This window comes from Gambusia affinis, linkage group LG18 (genome assembly GCF_019740435.1).
Source record: "Gambusia affinis linkage group LG18, SWU_Gaff_1.0, whole genome shotgun sequence".
In the NCBI taxonomy this organism is placed as follows: domain Eukaryota; kingdom Metazoa; phylum Chordata; class Actinopteri; order Cyprinodontiformes; family Poeciliidae; genus Gambusia; species Gambusia affinis.
The window spans coordinates 9,544,149-9,567,444 of NC_057885.1; the positions used below are offsets into that span (position 1 = coordinate 9,544,149).

General features: G+C 39.8%; 1 protein-coding gene across 1 annotated transcript in view; it reads left to right on the plus strand.

Moving 5' to 3' along the window:
- The window catches only part of LOC122820133 (phosphofurin acidic cluster sorting protein 1-like), a 62,204-nt gene extending 40,205 nt beyond the window's left edge, over nt 1-21,999 (plus strand). Inside the window, exons 6-25 of the mRNA XM_044097313.1 lie at nt 4,910-5,054; nt 5,146-5,237; nt 7,466-7,543; nt 9,661-9,720; nt 10,653-10,813; nt 11,751-11,844; nt 12,489-12,572; nt 12,648-12,769; nt 12,955-13,093; nt 13,514-13,618; nt 13,707-13,813; nt 14,362-14,516; nt 14,621-14,731; nt 14,821-14,923; nt 15,035-15,077; nt 15,536-15,578; nt 15,669-15,810; nt 15,989-16,227; nt 17,454-17,573; nt 17,654-21,999. Coding sequence (XP_043953248.1) covers nt 4,910-5,054; nt 5,146-5,237; nt 7,466-7,543; nt 9,661-9,720; nt 10,653-10,813; nt 11,751-11,844; nt 12,489-12,572; nt 12,648-12,769; nt 12,955-13,093; nt 13,514-13,618; nt 13,707-13,813; nt 14,362-14,516; nt 14,621-14,731; nt 14,821-14,923; nt 15,035-15,077; nt 15,536-15,578; nt 15,669-15,810; nt 15,989-16,227; nt 17,454-17,573; nt 17,654-17,772 — 2,262 coding nt within the window. The 3' untranslated portion in view covers nt 17,773-21,999. The remainder of the gene's footprint in view (nt 1-4,909; nt 5,055-5,145; nt 5,238-7,465; nt 7,544-9,660; nt 9,721-10,652; nt 10,814-11,750; nt 11,845-12,488; nt 12,573-12,647; nt 12,770-12,954; nt 13,094-13,513; nt 13,619-13,706; nt 13,814-14,361; nt 14,517-14,620; nt 14,732-14,820; nt 14,924-15,034; nt 15,078-15,535; nt 15,579-15,668; nt 15,811-15,988; nt 16,228-17,453; nt 17,574-17,653) is intronic.
- The last annotated feature ends 1,297 nt before the right edge of the window (nt 22,000-23,296 follow it).

Sequence of the window (23,296 nt, forward strand, 5' to 3'; positions counted from 1 at the left end):
TTGACTTGTTACATTTTTTTTAGGTTTTCTTGTAGTTTCAGTATTTACATTTTCTGCCATGTGCTGTATTTATTTATTTTTTATATATATATATCATATTTTCCCTGAGAAGTGTTTTTGAAATATTTGCTCCACCAACAATCTGAAAGATGATACTCGACTGGCATGGAGCATCTGGCAGATGTCAATATTATGTTATGATGCTTGGCATTAATAAAAAAGAGTTCAAACAAAATTTGGGGAAAAAAAAATCAATCTTTATGATTTTAGTTCTTTCCATTTATTAAAGCTGTATCAGTTTGATCAGTTTTCCCATCTAACCATCCACATTTCAAGCTTGATATCTGTAAAACTGTCAGAAATTAATTCTCTATATTAATTTCTGATTAATATCAGAAATTAATATTTCTAATATCAATTTCAGAAATAATATTACATAACCAATTTTATGTGGTTGTAAAATTAGCTAAAAATAATTGAAAACTGGAGATTTGAGTCTGAAAAAATGTTTTTTGCAATGTCATTCCGATGGAAAAATATTTCTATGAACTTTGCTGTTAAAAATTGAACTTAAAAATAATACATTTGTTTATTTCACATCGGCAACAAAGCATTGGTCAATTTGGACACTTAATCAGGGTGCCTGACTTAAAAAATATTACATTTATGTACCTAAAACTCAAAATGCACTACATTCATAAGAAAATATGTAAGTTGGCCTTGAATACGTTAATATTTAGTTTGTTTTTCTTGTAGGACTTTTCTGTCGGGAAAAAGTTTTGAGTCACACGAAGACATCATTACATTCTGTCACAGAAAGTTGTTGAGGCTAACGCTAACTAGGTGCTAGTAAGCGTTGGCTAGCTGGCTAGCATATTTGCATCATCGCCAATTAGCTGAACGACATTCGTTTTGGCTGCTAGCAAACTTCTGTTGCCAACCTGTACAATGTTACGTTCATTCTCATTCTGTGCAAAAATGTTTGAAACAACTACAGTACAAATTTTGCCATTTTCTTTTGTACATCTTAGTCGTGGTACACGTCTTAATTTTCATTCATAAGGGTCTTAAAAAGTCTTAAATTTGAGTCGGTGAAACATGCAGAAACCCTGTTAAGCCACAGCAATGGCTGCTGTTATACTGTCATCTACATCCACTTCTTTCTTCTATCCACTCCCTACCTTTGGAGAATTTCAATTACCTCCGGCCTCTTGAAACCTATTTAATGCTCACCTTCGTCGTAACTCAATTCAAGCTAGTGCACTAAAATTCAGACGGCAGTTTTCAATCTTTGGCCTGGCTGTCTCTTTATGGCCTCAACAAATGTCACCATACATCAAACTTCCAATTAGGTTTAAGTCTCCTCTGCCAATAGCTCCCTGTGTAGTCTCCCTCCTGCAATGTGAAGCTATTTCAAAAGGGATTGGATCTACTGGGTGTGTGTGTGTACCTGTGTGTACCTGTGTGTTTGCATTCGGAGGTTCATTATTTGCTATAAATGTCTGGATGTTGCTCTCAGAGGCCGGGTGTAAAAGTCGAAATTATTCACTGCAGGAAATTTCCTGAACAAATGGTAATATCTCAGATCGGAGCTCAGAAAGCCCAGAAAAGAGGAAGAATGCAGACTTCATCAGGTAATGGATATGCTCCTGAGGATGCTCTAAAATTAGCCACGACTCTTTCAAGTGCATGGAACTACAAGAGCGGCATAAGCTCAGATCGTACATGCCACCCTGTATCAGACTGTCAGCTCGGATGGGAGGCCTTCCCCCTCCTAAATGGAGGGTTACTCTACTGTGCTGCTGCCTGCGTTCTGCCTCCGGCCGTCTCTGCACATAAAATAAAGGCAAATTTTCTGCATGAAGCTCTTTCAACTGACAAGTTGGCCGCAAAGTGTTCCACAAAGGGCAAGAGCCACAAATGCAAACTCGCTTTGCAAGAAAGCCTTGAACTGGTTGTGTTTACAGCCTGTGGAACATTCCCTTCATTGTGTTGCGCTACAAAAATGAACTCCATTGAGATTTTACGCAACACAAGGCCGAATTGTGAAGTGGGACAAAAAAGGATGTACAGTATCGTTTTCGACTTCTTTGTACAAATACAATCTGAAAAGTGTGGCATGCTCTTGTATTAAGCCTATGCCCCAGTCTCAAGTCGTTGGTAACTTCCTACCAGGTTTTTTTCCTGCATTGCGGTGTGATGGATTGCTCCATCCATCTTTCTATCAACTAATACTAACCTCTTCCTGCTGAAGGTAAACCCACATCATAACCCTGCCACCACCATGTTTCATTGTACAGACGACATGGTTCCTGTAATACCCACAAAGTTTTATATGTTGACCAAAAAGCTCAATGTTGGTGTCTTTTGACCAGAGCACCTTCTTCAAAATGTTCATGGTGTCCCTTTCATGGCAAACTTTTAAATTGGACTCCCCCAGACCTCCACATGATTACTCCCACTTATGAGTTATAAATAATAAAATCCCCATGAAATGACTAGAGTTCACGATTGTAACGTTTGCAAGTCACCGTTCAATGGATACAGCTTATAGATAGCTGCAGTGAAATGCCATTTTAATTAAATAGAACCGACATTTAAAAATTATTTTGTTTAAATTGCAGGGAAATATTTCATTTATTTCACAGTCCTTTTGTGTGTGTGTCATTAACATTATAGTATGACACAGAAAAACATCAAAGAAATAAAAAACAACCTTTCCTGCAGTTTTCTAGTTGGAGGTTTTAGTTTTGAATCAAAGAGAAAACAGAGATCACAACACTATCGGTGGAATTGTGTAACTTTTACTCTTCTGGTTTTCTTAGTTTTTTTTTCTTCTAAGCTTAGAAAAAAAGTTTTTAAATACATGTTGTTGGTGGATTTTTTGGTTTTTTATACATCTAAGAAATTAGGAAGGAAAAAATGTCAAATAATTTCAATATTTTGACCACTCAATCACTGACCTGATTCAGAAAGGAAGTTACTCTAAATAGCTGCAATTGCTTGCTCCATTTAAGTTAAAATCGTATCAAAAGTGATTATTTTGTGCCTGGTTTTAAGAGGCTTCCAGCCTCGCAAAGCTCAGGTTGTTCTTTGTTGCCGTGCTCCATGCAGCCTCGGCTAACTGTGCCTCCGTTTTGTTTTGCTTTTTCTTCACCGTTACCACTGTGCCAATAGTGACGAGAATGAGGGAGGTTTCTTTTAAATGCCGCAATTATCGGCGGGATGAAAAGTGTATTTTAGGAGAGAGTTTGTTGCGTGCTGCGGTTCAGCGTAATGGACTGAAGCAGCCAAGGCAGAGGTGGAAATTTAATGGATTTTTAAACGGCTCTGCCGTCGTTTTCAAAGAACGAACCTGCAGCAAAATCCATCACTGACTCCGGCCTCTGGACGGTGAATTAAAAAAAAAAAAAAAAAAAACTAAGAAAAAAAAAAACAGATGGATGATTGGGAGGATTTTTTATTAACTATGCACATTGTGTGTCTGTGCAGTTTGTCAGATTTGCATAATTTGTTCTTCGGCGTGGAAAGCCGTTTAAAATTAGCAACAGCAGCAAGGTTCTCCGAGCTCCTGGCAGCATTCGATACATGTGAAGGGCACCGAGCGAGCCAAGCGGATGGATGTATGGCTGTGATGTCTCTCTTTAATCTGTGGCCACGGCTGTCTCCATAATAAGCTGCTCAGACTTCATTAACTCTGTCAGTGTGACCAGACTGCTGAGAGAGACGGGGTGTCGTTCAGTACACACACACACATACACACACACACACTCCCAAACGGAAAGGAAGAAATGCCGCCGTTGGCCGCAGACATGGGGAAAATCTATGAATCGCTTGTTCCTGTTTTCTCCTCTTTTGTTTTGGTTTGCATTAATCGTCGACTGCTTTGCAATGCAGCAATCCGAATCAGTGGAACAGAGGCACGGCTAGAGGCTGGAGGACAGTGGGCATTTATCGTGCGTAAAGACCAGATTTCCAGATTGTGTGACTAAAGATTTCAGTTTCAACACATGGACCCACCTGAGCCGTGGACCTCTGCAGCTCCTCTAAAGTGCCTTTTAGCTGCTTCTCTAATTAATGGCGAATCCGGCTTCTGGTTCACTTATTCCCTCCTTTGCGTTGGTTTATCGCATTTGGGCCTCCAACTAATGATTACTGTAGTAATTGAATATTCTATTGATTATTTTGGCAATTAACCATTTGAAAATTGCAACTGAAGATTTTTAATTTAACCATTTAAGCTTATTCTGTACAGGATTAGAAATGCATTAAAAATGCAAATAAACAAATAATTCAACTCTTGGAAAAAAAAACAAAAAAACATTTTATTCTCTAGTGTTAGCTTGATCATCTGCAGGTAAAAACTACTTCTAACATCAACACATAGAAAGTCCAGTTCTTCCCGTCAGACTGTTTTAGGATTAACCAATTTATGGTTGGATAGCCAAAAGTATTTTTTTGTGTGTATGTATTTCTTTATTTATTTATCTATCTTTACATAATTTGAACTGGGAAAAGCTTAAACTATGTTACTTGAGGAGTCCTGGTTGGAACATATTTACAGAGATTTTTTATTTTTTATTATTTCTTGACAAATGTAGATATTTTTGCACACTGCTCTGAGTATTACAATTAATCACTAAATGATTTCAATAAACGATTAATCACGATTCAAATGATTAATTGTTTTCATTACCAGTCACATAGAATTCCAGTAAAACATATTTAAGTTTGCAGAACTGGTGAACCATTGAAGGCGTGTGAATACGTTGGCAGGACACTGTGGCCTCCATTTTGTTGGTAAAAGAACAAAGACCAAAAAAAAGGAGAAGCTTAATGTGATATATGGAGGAACTCACAAACTAACTACGATGTCGTTCGTTCTCTTCCCTCTTCCGTCACCCTGCAGGTGATGCAGCACCCCAGCGAGGGGGCCCAGGTTTTGGGGCTCCACAGCCAGCTGAAGGATGCGTCTGTCCCCGTCGCCGAGATCAGAGTCTACTCCCTGTCCAGCCAGCCCATCGACCACGAGGGGCCCAAAGCGAAGATGTCTGGTACGGATGCTTGTTTTAACTTCGTCGTTCCTTTTTTGCCGTTTTGCTCTCACCTTCCAGCTGCTGTTACAATCCGTTCTACTCTCTCTAGATCGCTCCCCAGACATTGACAATTATTCTGAAGAAGAGGAAGAGAGCTACTCCTCCGAACAGGAGGGCAGCGACGACCCTATCCATGGGCAGGTGTGTTTCAGTAAAAGTAAAAATGCATATAAATATGTTTACTCTGACAAATCCTAACCGTAGCTCACCAAGAGGTTCAGGAATATATCACCAGAACTACATGCGTTCATTTCTTGTTCAAAAATAACTCTAAAGTCTGAGCACTCAAAGCAAATGCAATGCAAAAAAAAAAAAAAAGACATGTACCCCAATTGGATTTCAGAGCTAAACAAAGAGGCAGAGAACTATGTGGAGGGAATCTGTGGCTATCGGGGCCAGACACACAGCAGAGGGAGATCAGGCAGCAGCGGTGCAGCTTTGTGTTGGCAAATTAAAAAGACTACAGGTAGAAGGATGGAGAGAAACGAGAGGATGAATGGAGGGTGGGGCAGTTAGGCGGCGGCATACTTTCCTTTCCATCGTCTCCTCTTCCTTTGGGGGTGTCAGAGTGGGGCGCACATTAAATGTTCAGGAGAGATTGAGGAAAAGGGTTAAACTACAGAAAATACCAGGTGTTTTTATACCTCTGTCCCGGGGGGGGAAAACGACTGGTTTCTATTCAGAAATTAAGCTAACACTTAGAAAAGTGAAGCAAGATTTGATTGACATTGTGAGCGATCAATGCTGAGTCATCCACAGGGGGATGGATGTGGTCTGGTACCATAAACACAATGCGGTGCGTTCACTTTTGTATGAAATCCCTGCTGTGTGATTTGCTGCCTTTAAGTGGTAACTCCTTCTTTTGGTTCCTGGGTTTATATGGGAATAACCCTCAAGGTGTCCAGATCAGAAATAACCAGGACAATACATTCATTAATCATTAAGGTTAGCGATCGGAAGCAATAAATGGTAGTTTGTAGACTTGCTCACCTTTAGTTGACTCTTTTTGCTGTAATTCTCAAACTGTGGACTTTGGGAATGTTTTACCTCCCTTACCATTCGAGCCAGCAGGATGTGGCTTCTCATCCAGCAAAGCAGCCAGAGGCTAAAAGCCACGGGCCAGTGATTTTTACAGCGATGGATTACTAATTAGAAGTTAATAGGAAATTTGATCAACTAAAAAGTCCAGTATGAACGAAAGACAAACATTCTGTCACATTTATTTGATAGGATTTGTTTGGGGTACCAGCAATTGTGTTTAAAAATTTTTTTTTTGAAAAATCAATAAGTTAAAATAAGTCCAAAGAAGCAATTACATTAGGTCTGTGAAAGTAATCCTTTATGGGAACAGAAAATATTGTGATAATGAAAAAATGACAGTATGAACTACTTATTACTTCATTTTCAGGTACCTGTATGACTGACTGAATGGCACAGCAATCAAAGATAAATATTGCTTCTAAAAAAACATTCCATTCCTAATACGCTTCTTTAAGACATTAGTCACATACAGAAAAGTAATATATATCACTGAGCTGCGCACAGTAATAGTATTTAATCATATTTTAGAAATTAATTGGTAGTTATTGATGATCTCATTGAACAAAGTGGACAAAATACCAAAAATCAACAATAGAAGGAGTATTTCTTTGGCACTCAGTAAATACAAAGTCCTTATAAGATGATGATAAACAACATGATAAATGCTATTCCCTGCATGAACTTAACCAGTTGTTAGAGAACGATGCTCAGAAACTACGTTTGCTGACCTCTACTGGGGTTTTAGTAAGAACCGCCTGGTTTGGTCAGCTGAAACTAAAACTGTGCTTGGTTGGGCTTGGCAGGAAACGAAGAATAAATCTGGAAAAGTACACCATGTTCACGGGAAATCCCTGATGCCAAGATTCTGGGAGCCTTGCTAGAGTTCAACATAAACTCATAAAAATATCAGGACATATTTTATACAGATCCGGATGTTTTGGCAGGAGAATGATTCAAAACGTAGCTACGCAGAAACTGTTCGCAAGACAACCTTTCTCGTGAAAACCTGTGGGGTGAAACAGAGAGAGGATATCAAAAGACGAGACCCAAGACTCTGGGCAATGTAGAGAGACTGTGCCAAGAGGAAAGGTCAAAGATGCCTCTCTATGCATTCTCCAACCATAAGAAATGCTAAAGAAGAGTTAGTGCTGCCATTTTGGCAAAGGGGTTTGCACAAGGTATTGATGGCAGGCGTACCGTTTCTTACATTGCCAGTAAGACAATTTAAAATTGCTTTCAGAAGGGAAAGACGGCACATTTTAAGGCTGGAAGAACTGACGATGTGATCCTTTAGCAGCAACCTCTCTTCTTGTCTGATTCGCTCTCAGTATCTGTATGACGAAGACGACGAGGTGAGGAAGAAGAAGCCGCGGCGTAAGCTCCCTCCCAACGCCGTCAGCACCAGGGTAAGACGAACCTCCCTCTCATTTCCGCCCCCTGTCGCTCGTGTTCTCCGTCCCCTGGCTTGTTTTGTCTCTGGATCAATTTGCGGCCAACCCGATTCGCGCGGTAGCCTTTTCAAACAAATCTGATTTGACTCGACTGACTCCACGAACCTATTCCTCCCCACCGCCGCCCTACACTCGTATCGGCTCACTCATCTCGCCCTTATGGTTTATTCATAGGTCCGCTCCTTCTCCACACTCGGCATTACAGCCAGTTTCCATACACACAAAAAAAAAAAAAGACTTACACAAATCACTGGAAGAACCGATGGCAATAATCAAATCCTGCGCTGAGCGGGCACAGTCATGCACACTCGTAGCACGCAGGTTTTTAGCGCAAACAACACTTGTTTGCAGTTTAAGAAGTAGTAAGCTTTGTTTGGTGAGTGTGTGCGCGTTGTAGCAGGAGTATCGGAGTGTTTTTATAATGAAAAGCTCACACACCTCGAACGAGAACACCTGCACTGCCGCAGCTGCAAAACATGAACATGTTGAATTTACTGTCTGCACGCCACATCTATCCTCTGAAGCACTCATAAAAAAAAAACAACTCACATTTTCAAAGATAAAGTTGATTGTCTTTTCATCACAGGAAGCTGACAGAACCTTTCAAATATCCTAGTTTGACTCAATCTTCTAATGCTAATGTCGTTTTGCTGTTCTGATTGAACATTTTTACCCAAAGGTTATCGGTACATTTCTACCTCTTTGAATGATGTCCCTTTTTTTCACCCGTTAGTCCTGCTTTGCAGCAAAAGGGTTAAGGCATTGAAAGTGAAGGCTGCTTAAGGTTAAGTTCAGGCAACGTTGAAGCCATGGATGTCATCGTGTTTCATGAGTATAAATACCAACATGAATGTTTGTTGACTGGAGTTTTGTTTTGAAATGAGGATGAAAATAACAGCCAGATTTCCTCGTGTTGTTCCGCGCAGTCCAACAGGCATTATGCAACAATATGAAACTGTAGTTTGTGCATATTCATCCTCAATTTGAATTTTAAAAATATGCTAAAATGAACATTTTATTAAATTAGACAACTTCTGTCTGCAGACTAGTGTGTTTTTACAAGCGAAGTTGATTTTTTTTTTTTAAGCTTGCTGAAACAGCTCTGTGTGTTTTATGCATTATAAAGTGCAATGTAGTTAAGCTTTAGGCTTGTAAAATGGTCTAAAGTCTAAAATGCTTCCAACACTCTGTGCTCTTTGGAAATTGAAATCTGTTTTAATGAGCATCTAAGATGCTGTGTTCGGTGAGCAATAAAAACTTTTTTTTTTCCTTGGAGTTTTTATTATCATGTTACTACACAAAACTCTTTACCTGCAATTTTAGTTGAACTCAGTGACATTGGCTGTCAGAGATTTAATCTATTATGGTTTTTTCTTTGTTTGTTTTGGTTTTGAATTTTCTCTCATTTGATTGATTTCTACAATCATGTACTGTAATGACTAAATCTTGTTCCTGTCCCCTCAACCTGTCAGGAACTGAACAGTAAAACCTTTTCCTCGTGTTAATTATTGTTCATTGCCTCTTTAAGTAAAAATACTTGAAAGGGATGTTTCAAAAATATATCTATGTTGCAAAAGTCACAAGGACAAAAAAATACAAATATGAAGAGAACATTTTGATTATTTTTCCAACTTAACAGGGTTTAGTTGAGTAAAAGCCTGTTTTTTTGGGGGGGTTTTGGGTTAAAAACAAGCCGCTGACTCATTCCTATTAAATATTACATAAACCATGTCTCCCGTTTTTTTCCAAATGGCTTTGAATGTTGCATAAATAAAATAGGCCTTGCAATAATTCAGCCTAAACATCTGCGGCGAAAGGCGTTAACTAGATAACCCCAATAATTTGCTGGCTCCAAAACGTTTGACTTTAATAAGAGCGGACACAGAAATTTCCTCCTCTGAAATATGCTGCTTCCGTGAAGTGTTGCTTTGAGTCATGATGCATGAAAAGTGACCTTAGATGTTGCCGGTTTCTATCTTTTCTCTCTTTCACTCCTTCGTACACTCATAAAACGAACATATCTGTCCTCAGTGCCTTATCCTGCTCTTTGTTTTTCATACGTTCCTTCGCAGCAACCCAACATCAAGCAGAAATTTGTCGCCTTGCTGAAGAGGTTTAAAGTCTCCGATGAGGTATGCTCTTCTTCTCTGCTCTTTTCTCTTTTGTGCCCTCTTTCGCCTTTTCCAGCAAGGTTTATAGGTGCAATTTGCTGTAGCGTCGGCGCGGTTTTCAGTTTAGCTTTGACTTGCAAGGGATGTGTGAGAAATCGATGGAAGGACAAAAAAACACTAAAGGGTAACATATCAGGACAAAAGGGTGTTGGCTCAGTGCATTAGATGTTCTAGACGCATCCAAATGGAGAAAATGTGTGTTTTGCATCTCATTCCAAGTTGTTTTTGGAGTCTGTACTTTTAAAAATGTATTTCATTTACAGTTTGAAATGAGCATGTCACACGCTGATAAAAACAAACGTTTTGAATTAAAAGAGGTAGTTGGAAGAAAGAAAAAAATGATCTGCCATTTCTCTCAAGAATTAGGTCGCTATACCATTACAACTAAACAACATGAGCATCAATCAAAAATATGTGGATATATCTTTAAATCCAAAACAGGCAATGTGAATGCATCTACACACTTCTTTTTTTCCAGCACTTTATGTACAATTCAAAATTATTGCACCTTGATTGTTTTTCGTTATGTTTTGTTTTTCTAATCACCAAGCTGATTGTCTTTCAGTTTGCTGTTGTAGGAGGAAGTGTTTCTGTTAAGTCCAGAGAAACAGTTTACAAATATCAAATAAAAAATGTAATTTTGCAAATCTTTTTTTTTTCCATTTTTTTTCAGTTTTTTTTTTTTTTTTTTTTTTTTTCGTAATTGCGAATATTACTTTTGGGAAGCACTCCTGCTAACAGGAAGGCACTACCTCTCATGGAAGTCGGTCCATTCACAGCCTTAACACCTCTCTGTGTATGTGTGTCATTGATAAATGTGAGTATATGAGGCGTACGATGTGATGAAAAGCCAAAAGTCCGTTGCAGAGAGAGCGTCTGTGTGTCTCGTCCAGGTTGGTTTCGGTTTGGAGCACGTGTCGAGGGAGCAGATCCAGGAGGTGGAGGAGGATCTGGACGAGCTCTACGACAGCCTGGAGATGTACAACCCCAGCGACAGCGGGCCGGAGATGGAGGAGACCGACAGCATCCTCAGCACGCCCAAACCCAAGCTGAGGTGACAAGAGAAACGCCATATTTAAGAGGGACTGGGGAAGTCTTTGTGTTGATATTATTACTGCAACAGAATGAAATCCAGGAAGAGTATAAAATAACTGCTCGCTCTTTTTTCCCCCCCCTCCTGTTCTGGTAATATTTGCTCCCAAAGATTTTCTCCAGTATTTCCTCACCCCTCTCCCCCATAGTTTCACTTGCAAATGTTACGCACCGTCAGGGACTGGGAGGAAATGTACTCAAGAATTTAGTGCAAACTCAGAAGGCCTCCAAAACCACAATATATGTACAGTATGTGGCTCAAAGACAGAACTGAACAAAAGCCACACTGAATACCAGCCGGACTCTGACTTTCACCCTTCAGCAGCGATTCAGAGCTCCCCCTGTTGGTGAAAAACACTACCTGCACTTTTAGTTTAAAGCCTGAGATTATCTGATCTGCACCAGTTACCTCTGATCGAAGTTCATGAATAAAAAATATTTAATAAACATTAAATTAAATTCTATAATAGATTTGGTAGATTCATGAAAGTAATCTGCTTTCTTAAAATGTATTGTTTGGTTGTCTAATCCTAAAGATTGGGTTTGTGAAACAAATCCCAATAATTATTCCTTCTTGAGCGATGAAAGGAACAGGACTAAATGTTGAAACCTTTTCAATCTTTTTTTTTTTTGACAGCAGGTAATCCATATTGTGTGGGGTTTTTTCACTGTCTGCATGTTTTATTTGAAGAAATATTTAAGGAGTCCTGTCTGCAGTAGGTGTCCTTGCTCTAAGAAGAAAAAATAAACCTATTTATATTTCAGTTCCTGTCTGCAGGTTCTTTGCCATAATCTTGAAAAATGAAACAAAATATATATATATATCTATATATATATATATATATATATATATATATATATATATATATTTTTTTTTTTTTCATGTTTTCTTTGTTTAGGCCGTTTTTTGAAGGAATGTCTCAGTCCAGCTCGCAGACGGAGATCGGCAGCCTAAACAGTAAAGGCAGTCTGGGTCGAGATACGTTCAGTCCAGTAAGTACCTAAGATGTTTGGTTTTAAACTTTTGCTTAAAGGGAGTGAACAAGAAAGCTCGATTGATGTTCTTTAAATATTCCAACCATAATATAAGAATCCAGAATCACATAAAGTTCAAAACGTGGAAAAAAAGAAGAAAAAAAAACAACAAACAAACATAACTTTGGCTTGATGTGAGGGGGAAAATCCACATTTCAAAGCTTTTAGAAAGCCTTTTTAGAATAAATAATGAGAGAAATGTTCTTGCAGTGTTTTCTCAATGAGTCAGAAACCCAGTAAGCCTTTTTGACAGCCACCATCTGCCTAATAGAAAGGATTCAGTCTGTCTCAGTTCAGCATCCCCCTGCTGTCTGTGCTGCAGCCTCTCTTTTTACATCGGGGTAGAAAAGCATCAACTGCAGCGTTCCTGTTTACACAACATGCACTAAAAAGAAACAAATGCTTTCACTTTAATTAATGGAGATTTGGCTTTTCTACCTCCTTCTGACTTCAAGATCCGGCAGACATCCCCTCTGTTCTCTTGCTTTTTTTTAAATGATGTTTTCTTCCTAAAGCAGAATGCCGCGGTTGCATGATAAACGTGTGTTTGTTCCATTGCTTTTCATTGAGCCGATCTGACTGCTCCTCTCTCGTTTTCCCAGCAGGGGGATCAGCCTCCCCTGGAGAAGATGAAACCCTCCCGCAGTCGCAATCTGGACGAGATCCCATCAGAGACGGACACACTGGTACGAGCGCTTCCCCGCCTCTCTTGGTCGTGTTAAGAACTTTATTAATTAAAAATCGTTGGTTTGTGTTTGCAGGAGCTGACAGACCAGGAGCTTTTTGCCGAAGTCGGCCCCTGCATTACAGTGTCCGTGGCAGAGAAACCCCGTACGCCCCTGAAAAGCAGCAAAAATGAAATGCAGCCTACAACATCTCCAAGGTAACCTATAAAACGACCCACTGAACTACATCGACGTTTGGAGTTGCAGCCTGACAAAAATGTTAAAAGTGTCCAAATATGTAGATCTTGTTGTCTGTGATTTAAACTGCCCAGGTTCTGATTCCGCTTTGGTTTATTATTATCTTCTTTTTTTTTTTTTTTTTTGTTTCCTTTCTGGTGTTCAGACTGGATGGAGGCCACACGCCCAGGCAGAAGCGCAGCAGCAACACGCCCATGAAGGAGAGGCAGCTGTCCAAGCCTCTGAGCGAACGGACCAACAGCTCCGACTCGGAGCGATCCCCGGAGCTGGGACACAGCACGCCGGTAAAAGATTAGCTCTCCTCTCCCATCAGAATTTTAATGACTTCTTTTTCTTTTTTTCCTCTCCAGGTCTTATCGTAGGCAGCGTTATTCCTTCAGGCTTTATGTGTCCTCGTGTGGGGTTTACATGTAAAACAACTGCTTTTGTTCTTTGTCCTCTTTTTTTTTTTTTTTTTTTTTTTTTTTTTTTTTTTTACCAGTTCACCGTTCCTAAAAGTAAAGAGAAGCCAGGCAGTCTGTTAATGCAGGATCCCTTGGAGCTCAGAAATGAATTATGCATATCCAGATGAACCATCTGAAGAGTAAATGTGGTTCTGTGGGGGGAATTTTAAACCCGGGATATTTCTCTTTGTGTGTGTGTGTGTGTGTGTGTGTGTGTGTGTGTGTGTGTGTGTGTGTGTGTGTGTGTGTGTGTGTGTGTAGGTTCTGAGGAAAGTGGTGTACGATCAGCTGAACCAGATTTTGTTATCAGACTCTGCCCTTCCTGAGAGCCTCATCTTAGTCAACGCCACAGATTGGCAAGGCCAGGTAACCTTCAGAGTCCCCCCTCCCAAAACGCAACACGGTGCTCGTTGTTTCCACTGCAAGCTTTACCTTCTCTGTTTCTCTGGTGCAGTTTGTTGCAGAGCAGCTTCAAGGACAGAGACACCCGGTGGTCTGCACGTGTTCAGCCGCTGAGATCCAGGCGGTGCTCTCCGCCGTGCTCACACGCATCCAGAAGTTGTGAGTTAAAAAATCTAATCTGTTAGTCCATGGCAGAAACTAGTGATTAATTAATCTATTAATTATTCTGATGATTAATCGATCATTCTGATTTTTTTAAAAAAAGGCATATTCTGCTAGTTTTTCATTTAACCACCGAAGCTTTTGTTGCCTACAATATTGGGACTACGTTAAAAAGATGCAAGTGAACAATTTAATCCATTTATTTAAATATGAAAATGAACATTTCATTGCATTTCTTTAGTACAGCTGAAGCGAGTGAAGCTCAAACTATGCCACTTGAGGAGCTCTGGATAAAACATATTGATAGTCAAAGGGGGTTCTATCTTAAATCCAAAAGGTTTATAGCTGAAGTTACTGTTCTGAATATTTTTTGCTTTTTCACCAAATGGCCCCTTTTGAGTCTGTTAGCAATTCATCAATTACGAAATGAGTTGACTGTTTAATAGATTAATCATGATTAGTTGTTTCAGAAATCGTACTTTAAAGCTGATCAGACTGATTAGCCGTTGAAGTTTACGCGGCGTTCTGTCTCCGTCTCCCTGCAGCTGCAACTGTAACTCCTCCATGCCCAGAGCGGTGAAGGTGGTGGCCGTGGGCAGCCAGAGTTACCTGGGAGCCATCCTGCAGTTCTTCGTCACTCAGCTGGCGAACAAAACCTCCGACTGGCTCAACCACATGCGCTTCCTGGTGGTGCCTCTGGGTGAGGAAGGCTCAACCAGTAGCATGAGCCTTGAAACGTTCAGGAAAAAAAAAGGTCTTAAGAGTGACTCCCTGTGCTCAGTTTGTCTCTTTCTCCTTTTTCAGGATCGCACCCAGTCGCTAAACACCTGGGATCCCTCGACAACCGCTACAGCTCCTCCTTCCTGGACGGAGCGTGGAGAGACGTGTTCAGCCGTTCTGAGCCGCCTCAGACGGGTAACAGCCGCTACGTGGACCTACGAACCGAGCCTCCTCTCTTCCCAGCAGATCTCACGCCTTGAACATTCTTCTTCTTTGACCTTCAGATCAGTTGGACATTTCTGGAAGAATCAGTCAGTACATCAGCGGCGCCTCGGTCACTCACCAGCTGCCCATCGCAGAAGCAATGCTGACCTGCAAGCACAAAACGTGAGTGAAGGTCCTAAAATGGAAAAAAAATAAAAATAAAAAAACATGGAAGCATCACAGGTTATCATAAATAACCTGATTTCTTTTTTTGTTTTTTCATCTCTACTTCAGGCGGGAGGAAGAATCTTACCAGAAGTTCATCCCCTTCATCGGGGTGAGATTTTAATCTTCTGACAAAACTGTAATTGACGTGATTAATTGATCATTGAAATAATTGTCAACTAATTCTGCAACCAATTTATCATTAACTGGAGTGTCCAAACTCCAAAAAAGTAAACAAAAAATATTCAGAGCAGCAATTAAGCCAAACTGTACAAATTATATCCACACATTTTCCCTTTAAGGTAGAAAACTCCTTCGTCTGTCAACCCAAAACTCCTCAACTGGCACTGTTTTGTATTCACTAGAGAAATCATGTGGTATTGCTTTTTAGACAATTAAGTCTTAATTTTCCTATCATCAAAATGGATTTAGTTATTTATTTTAATGCATTTCTAAAGTGTTAATAAAAAATCTGCGGAATGTGTCATTTATTTCTACCAGTTAATCATCAGAATATTTAACTAAAATAATCATTAGTTGTGGCCCTAATTCTGATCTGTTGTCTTCTAGGTCGTAAAGGTCGGCCTCATCGAATCGGCGAGCTCTCCGACAGGTGAGGGTTTGTGAAAGAGTGCAGAGACGATCCACTTCAGCCCTAATCAGCTGACGTCTCCGGGGATTCATTTTTTAAAAATTCTTCCAGGAGATCAAGAGGAGGGCGTTGGAGTCAGCCTGGCCGTCCCGTCGACGTCGCCGCCATCTCACGGCTCCTCCTCAGGATTGATCAAAGAGGCAGCCACACCCCCCTCGTCCCCGTCCATGGGCAGCGTCCTCTCAGTGCAAGGGTGAGACGACTGATCTGATTAAATCTCCGTTTCCCCCGACGACTGTTTGGGTTCAAAATCAAATATTCTACACCAGAGAGCAAGTTTTGAATTGGCTAGAAATGAAATAAACAAAAGCGAGCAGGGTGCTGTGTGAGGTTGGCTTCTGTTTTCGTTCATGATGTCTTTCTGTTCCCAGGAGCCCCAGCATGCCTCACGGTGTGGACGCCATCGGCCTGCAGGTGGACTACTGGCTTGCTTCGCTGGCGGACAAGCGGCGGGAGGGCGAGCGGCGCGACACAGGCTGCAAGAACACGCTGAAGAGCGCCTTCCGCTCACTGCAGGTCTGCAGGCTACCAGGAGGGGGCAGCAGCGACCCACAGACCCTGGTTAACACCATGGCCATGACCGTGGTCACCAAGGAAAAGAACAAAAAAGGTCAGCCGAGGCTCCTGTTTTCTATTTTACAATCACTTTTGCATTATTGTATCTGAACCTGGATGATTTTATTATTTTTTTTAACTTGTGCAGTTAGGAAAAGGTGAGTCTCAAATTACAGGTGAACTAAGTGAATATTTTAATATTTCTTACATGACAGATTCAGAATTAGAAGTTTGATCTTCACAGATGCTGGAGCTGAAGCTGACGGCTCTGACTGAAAGAAAAAATGCACAAAGTCTAAATGCAGTGAAGATAGATGGAGCAGGAAAAAATACACATCTGTCATAATTAGAATACACTTCTTTAAAGTGTATTCTAAAGTTATCTTAGTAGTTGATTATTTATTTGATTAATCTGATAATCAGATAAATAATTGTCACATTCTGCATATACCGCTTAAGCTTTTTTAAAACAATATTAGAAAAAACATTACATTATGAAAATAAGCCAAAAACTCAACTCCTATTTTTAAAAAAGAAAAACATTTAACTGCCTACAATGCGATAACGCAGCATTCCTTTAGCGTACTCTGGATCATTTGTATCAAGGATTCATCTGGAGCTAAAAAAAAATACTTCTAACATCAACATCTCAGCCCATTCTGCTTGATTTAACGTCAGTACGGTGAAGGATGAATCTTTGTTCTCTTTTTCTGCTAATCAATTAATAATTGGATAGAAAAAGGTGCTTAACAGGATTTTTGTTTTTAAGAATTAAAGCATGGTGAAACTACTTGAGGACTTCTGAGAAGAACATATTTGCAGACAAAGAAGGTTTTTCTTCAGTATATTTTGTACAGTACAAAATATACTGTACAAATATATTTTGTACAGTCTTTGCTGAATATCTGCTCTGATATATTGTCCCATCAGTAGGTTGCTATTATTGAGCCTGTATGCTCCAGTTAATGATTACTAAATTAGCTGAATATTTATCACGATTAATCAGATTAATTGTTCCAGCCCTACGCTTCTTATTCGCCCATTAAATTACGTAACAGGCTAGCACAATGTAGCGGGAATACAATGTGCACAAGGAATGCAGCACAACCTCCTCACGTCATGAAGTGTGAAGACAGACGTTTGTACTCGTGAACATAGTTTTTTTTTTATTTCTTCCATATTCTTTTACTCCTGTTCTCATGCTTAATATAGTACAACTGATATATGAGGACAGGCGGTCATTCCAGTTCACATTTAAACCTTTCGTCTCGTTGCCTTCAGTTCCCACCATCTTCCTGGGAAAGAAGCCCAAAGAGAAGGACATGGACTCCAAGAGCCAGGTGATCGAGGGCATCAGCCGCCTCATCTGCTCCGCCAAGCAGCAGCAGACCATCTTGAAAGGTGACCCGACCGCGCCGCCTCTTTCCGTCGCTTATTCGCGACTGCGTTTCACTCACTCTCCCCGCCGCTTTTGCCTCCAGTATCCATAGACGGCGTCGAGTGGAACGACGTCAAGTTCTTCCAGCTGGCCGCGCAGTGGCCCACCCACGTCAAGTACCTACCGGTCGGACTTTTCGGCTACAGCAAGCCCCCGTCATAGGACTGAGCTTTAACTCCTCCACCTCGCCGGACTTTCTTCTCCCCTCGCTCTTCTCCCCCGCAACCCTTTTTTTTCCCTCTTTTGCACAAAAGACCTGCAGAGAAGACTGAGGAGCAAACAGCCGGACCATTTTTCGTTCTTCAATTCCACCAAAAAGAAAGGAACAAAAAATAAAACATCACATTCGTCTTATTTCTCCATGGAGGAGGAGGAGGGTGCTGGAGTGCAACGCTGTTACAAGTCACTTTAATGCTCTTTTTTTATGTGTGTGTGTGTAGGTGGGTGTGTGTGCGCGCGCGGATTAGGTGTGCATGCGCACGTGAATTTACATAGTGTTTGTGTGTGTGTGTATGGGTGAGTTTACAAGGATATCACAGCACAAGTTTATCAGCTAGCAGCCATTTATGTTTCCGTTTTAAGGAATGCAGCAGCATGTTAAAAAAAAAAAAAAAAAAAAAAAAAAAACCCGACCCACTTTAAGCCCTTACTCTCTAAACCGGACGTTCACAGGCCTCATCACACCACCTGGTCGACACACAACCTGCGTGCCGGAAACGGTCACTTCCGCTTCAGCTTGCATGAGCAATCAAACCACCAAGGCTCCATCCCTCAAAAGGCATGAAAAAGTCATTTCTACAAAAAAATGAATCCACTAATGTACTTCTTCTTTTTTTTTTCTTTTTTTTTTATCCATTTCAAGGGCTTCCATTTAGCAGTTTTTTTTCCTGCAAAACAAACAAACAAACAAAAAAAATATATATATGTAGATGTTCAAATGCCAAAAAAAAAAAAGAAAAACAAAATGCTATAGATACAAGGAGGGGACGTGTTTTTTATTTTAGAGTAGTGCTCTTGTGAAAACCAGTAAAACCTTCCCTCCTATTAACACCGTATCGTGACGCGTAGTGGTAAATCTGACGTGCCGTTTTTCTATCTCTTCAATCGCTATGCACCTCTGAACACATGCGGACCATTTGAATGACTTCAGCTTGGCGATAAAGCATAGTAACCTGACGAAATATGCAGCAGGTGCACCTGCTAAGAACAAAATGCATGCTTCAAACGCCCCAACAGCATCGAAGGGAATATGTGGGGTGGGGAAAAGTGTGCTTTTATTTATTTTTTTTACCGTATTTGTTTCTAGATAGAAGCACAAATGTCAGCTTGATTTGGTGTGCCACTTTTTTTTTTTTTTTTTTTGGCAACAGTAAAAACAGAATAGACCTGAAGAAAATATTAGTCTGTGCTCATCCACCTGATGACAATTTATTGGGGGAAATCCTTGAGTGATTTGAGTGCAGGTCTGTTTTCTCCAGGATGTTGTGAGGTAATTAGTGACTCCACTGTACAGTAAGAGGTAACAAATGTGTTATGTGATGAATAAAACATGACATGGTCAAAAAGCCCGTAAAGGTTTCACAAAATAATAACAGTAATCAACAAGTGTGATAAATAGTTTTCTATAATGTGCTGGGAGATGTGTAGTGTGTGTTTGTGATGTGGTGATTATCGATATCACTGATTATCTGATTAGGTGCAGCAGAAGCTGCAGTGGTCATCTTGTTCACTTTGTAGCTGCACACAAGGCAAAATGCTGGGGTTTACCTTTTATTAAAAAAAAAAATAAATAAAATAAATAAAAATCCAGCAAATATAAACTATAGAAATTCTCCAAATGTGAGTATCTATTCAAATGATTGACTTGTGACACGTTTAGGAAAAACACATCGCCTTGTGTCGTCTACATCGTAACGCTCTCCATCGCCACTGAAGTGTTACAGAAAATAGTTTTTTTTTAAATAGTGTTAACGCTGATCTCTTTATTTAATATAGTTTGTTTGACAGTAGAGAGGATGATATATTTTTTTCTCTGCGTTGGTGTTACAGTGTTACAGTTGTGATGTCAGCGGCGTGTGTCTTTTGTTTTTTTTTTGTTTGGCGCCACCTGATGGATGAATCTTCTCCGTTCACGGTTCACACTCTGTCTCCTCCTGATCGATTTTTAATAAGTTATTCTTTATATCTGAATGTATCTTCTTTGGTTGCTCTTTACTGAGTTTTAGAAATGAATTATCCCACCGACTGATTTTGACAAGCCATTCTTCCTGAACTTTCAATTTTTTTTTTTTTTTTTTTTTTTTTTTGATTGAGAGATTCATGTTAACAGCTCGGTTTTAGTCGTCCATCAGATATTGTTGTACTGTTGATTTGACCTGGATGTTGCTCAAACTAAACCTGAGCTGAGAGGTTCATTCCAAACTTGAAGCTGCAGAAACGCTAGACTGATGTGCTGTTTCAAAAGAAAACTACACTCAATTTAAAACATTATAACCAAGATCTAAGGTTTATTAGATCTAAAGCAAATTAATGGAAGCAAGTTTTTGATCCTCAAGTTCTGAACTCAAGCAATGTGTGTGTGTTGTTTAATATTATCTTTTTAAATCATTTAAGAAAACGTATATGGTTATACACAGTACCAAACTAACACTTTATTCAACTCTATGCTGTGTATCGGCTTTAAAACTGGGTAACTTTAAAGTGCAGCAAAATAACACACTATTTGATCTCCTTTAGTGTCATAAAATGCAATGTTCAGTTTTCTTGACGCCAACAGATGTTTTGACCCAAAGAAGGTTCTGCAGGTTTGCTGAAGGGCTAGGCTAAAAGTTAGCATCTGTAATCTGCTTTGACTTTTGCTGGTCGCATCTTTCAGTGTGATTCCAGTTAATTGTCGACACATAAAAAGATACTGAAAAGCTGTTGCCCTTCTGCTTTAGAAACCGAGCGCTCTGCCTTGATCGTCACACATTTAAATGAACGACGTTTCAGCCGCTCTCGACTGAGTTTTCCCTGAAGCCACATCGTCGTAGATGCAACGAGCAGACTGAAAAGAGGCTGCAGCAGCCAGTACAGTCTCTTCTTCTTCACTGTGAGCATCGTTGTAAAAGACTCGAAGCACTTCACAAAGCAATAGCAAGACAGTTGTTAAAAACTAATATCCAGCTTGCTTCTCACTGCCCCAAACTGGTCAGTCAATTCTTGGTAATAGGAGAGAATTATTCACCAAAACAGGGAAGCCTAAAGCTTGAACACCATTATGCCTTCTAACAACTTTCTCCAATTTTGTTCCTACTTCTTACAAGTCTGAATTAAGCTTTTAAAGATTTAGTAAATTTGAGAATTTGGACAAACTGTGTGCATTTGGAATGAAATCGTCAGTGTTTTTGCCCGTTGGAGATTTGTGACCTAAAGCCCAGTTGAGAGCAACAATTTTGTACTCTTGTCAAAAATGTTTTGTGTTGAGGTTATTGCAACAATTTGGCTTTCTTATTTATTGATTAATCCTCTGTTTGCACCCTCAGAAGGAGGCCAGAGGTCAACGTAAATTGGAAATATCTCACTGAATACTGCTCAAAAATGAACGTTTTAATTATTATAGTAATATTTTCAAGTTTGGTTTATTTTTGTTTGTTTGTTATATTTTCTTGGATTTTGTCCAAAAACAGTGTTTACCATCATTTCAGCGAACGACAAATTGCCTCATCACCTAATGTTTCCTACAGTCTCTTTGGAGTTGCTGGTTGTTCTGTGTGTAAGTCGTCAACTTGTTGCTGCGAGTGATTCCTTTACCTGTACCTCTGTGTTTGTGTCAACCAGTGATTGTCGCTGTGGTTCCTCTGTCTGTGGTTGGAGATTACGAGCCGTTCCGTGCGTCTGTAATCTCTCTCTTTCTCTCTCTCTCTCTGTGTGATCAGCAGATATGTCTTTTTCACCAGGCTTCCACAAGCTCACCTCCCTGGGAAAAACACACCGTCCCCTGTTCCTTCGCAACTTGTAAATCGCCCATGTGTCCTCAGAGGAACAGGGGAGGTGGGTTTTCTGTTCAAAGCAGTCGATTTCTGCCTGAGAGCAGAGTTTCCTGAGCTTGTGGACTTGTGAAGAGTATTTTGCACATACCATTTTTCTTAAGCAGCAATTTTATTTTTTTTTGCCTTCTGCCTATAACAGCAGTTATAATAAACCAACTATTATGCTTGTACATACAAGATAGTACTTGATATATTTTTGTTTAATTATGTTTTTGTTCATTCTACATGTTTTGTAGTACTGCTTTTTTTCCATGATTGCGTCTGTCAGTAGAACAGATGTGGGGTCAATAGTGAAAGTGCTCATTATGTTTGTTAGTTTTTTTGTTTTTTTTTTAAATAAAGATATTCCTCGTTTGTAGCTGTGTATTTTTTTATTTTTTTTATTTTTATAACAATTCTCACTCAGTGGTGCAGTTCATTTTAAACCTTCCACAGGAAATATTTTTAATGAGTATTACCGTTTGAACATTTTCAGATTACAGATTTAAAGGCGTTTTCTGTGATTACACCAATCGCACGTTTGGTCTTCGAAAGGCTTTTCAGGAGTTGGACCAAATCAAAGTTAATGCTTCAGCATCAAGACATGTTGAACAATTTCATGCTCTTACCTTCGCTATGATCTGCTCCTGTTTCAGCAGGAGTGAGCACCAGTGCTGAAACTTCTACACGTTTGGTGTTTCAGAAATTGACTAACCTTCACAGATCTGTGCCCTCAATAGAGAAATGGCAGCGACTGGGAGCAAAACCTTTGTGTTGCACATCTGTGTCTGACCTCACAAATATACTTCTGGAAGAATGGTCACAACTTCCTGTAGTATCACCTTGTGGAAAGTCTACCTGGAAGACTTTTCTATTAAGTCCCATGGATAGGAAGTCAGAAGTGATATCTATATCTATGACTAAATTTATAAATCAATTGCCAAAGAATTTTTTCCACCATGTCTCTCCTTTCATCTTCAGTTCCACGTTTGAAACCCATCTTGTTCACGTCCCTCAAAAATTGTTCAGGATCCATGTCTGCCTGAGTATAATCCTCACTCAGGCAATTTTCATCTGAATACAAAATTCTTTCTCTGAGTTCTTCTGATACCTCTGAAAGAACATCCACATTTAATTCTCCTGTTTTTCTCAAAACTAAGAGCAAAACTTTACGGTGTTGTTCACCAAAGGTTTCTCTCACCAGATGCAGAGTTGGTCCGTCCGCCACTTTTTCAATGACTTGCCAAAGAAGTTCACTGAGAAAATGTCTCTTCCTGTAATCTGGGGTTGTTTGACCAGGATGGACTTTGAGCAAGTCTTCTTTACCTTTTTCCAAAAAGAGACCATAGGTCTCTCATAAACTTCACTCCGGGAGCTTGTTTGGAGGAATCATTTAGCACGGTGACTACAAAAAACATGCCACAAGCAGGACAAAAAAAAAAAAAAAGTCAAAAGCCCCCCGCCCTCACCCCTTCGACATAAACTTGAACAACTCATCTTTAATTAAAGTATTAATAATAATAAATGTACATATATGTGAATAAATTGCTGCCTATGGGGCAATTAAAAAAGAATGAAACAAAAAAACAGGGCAAAATTTCATCACTTAATATATAAGTGAGCCAAAGAGCCACTTCTGTTAGCCTGTCTAGAACCTCCTATGGGCTCCAGGTCTG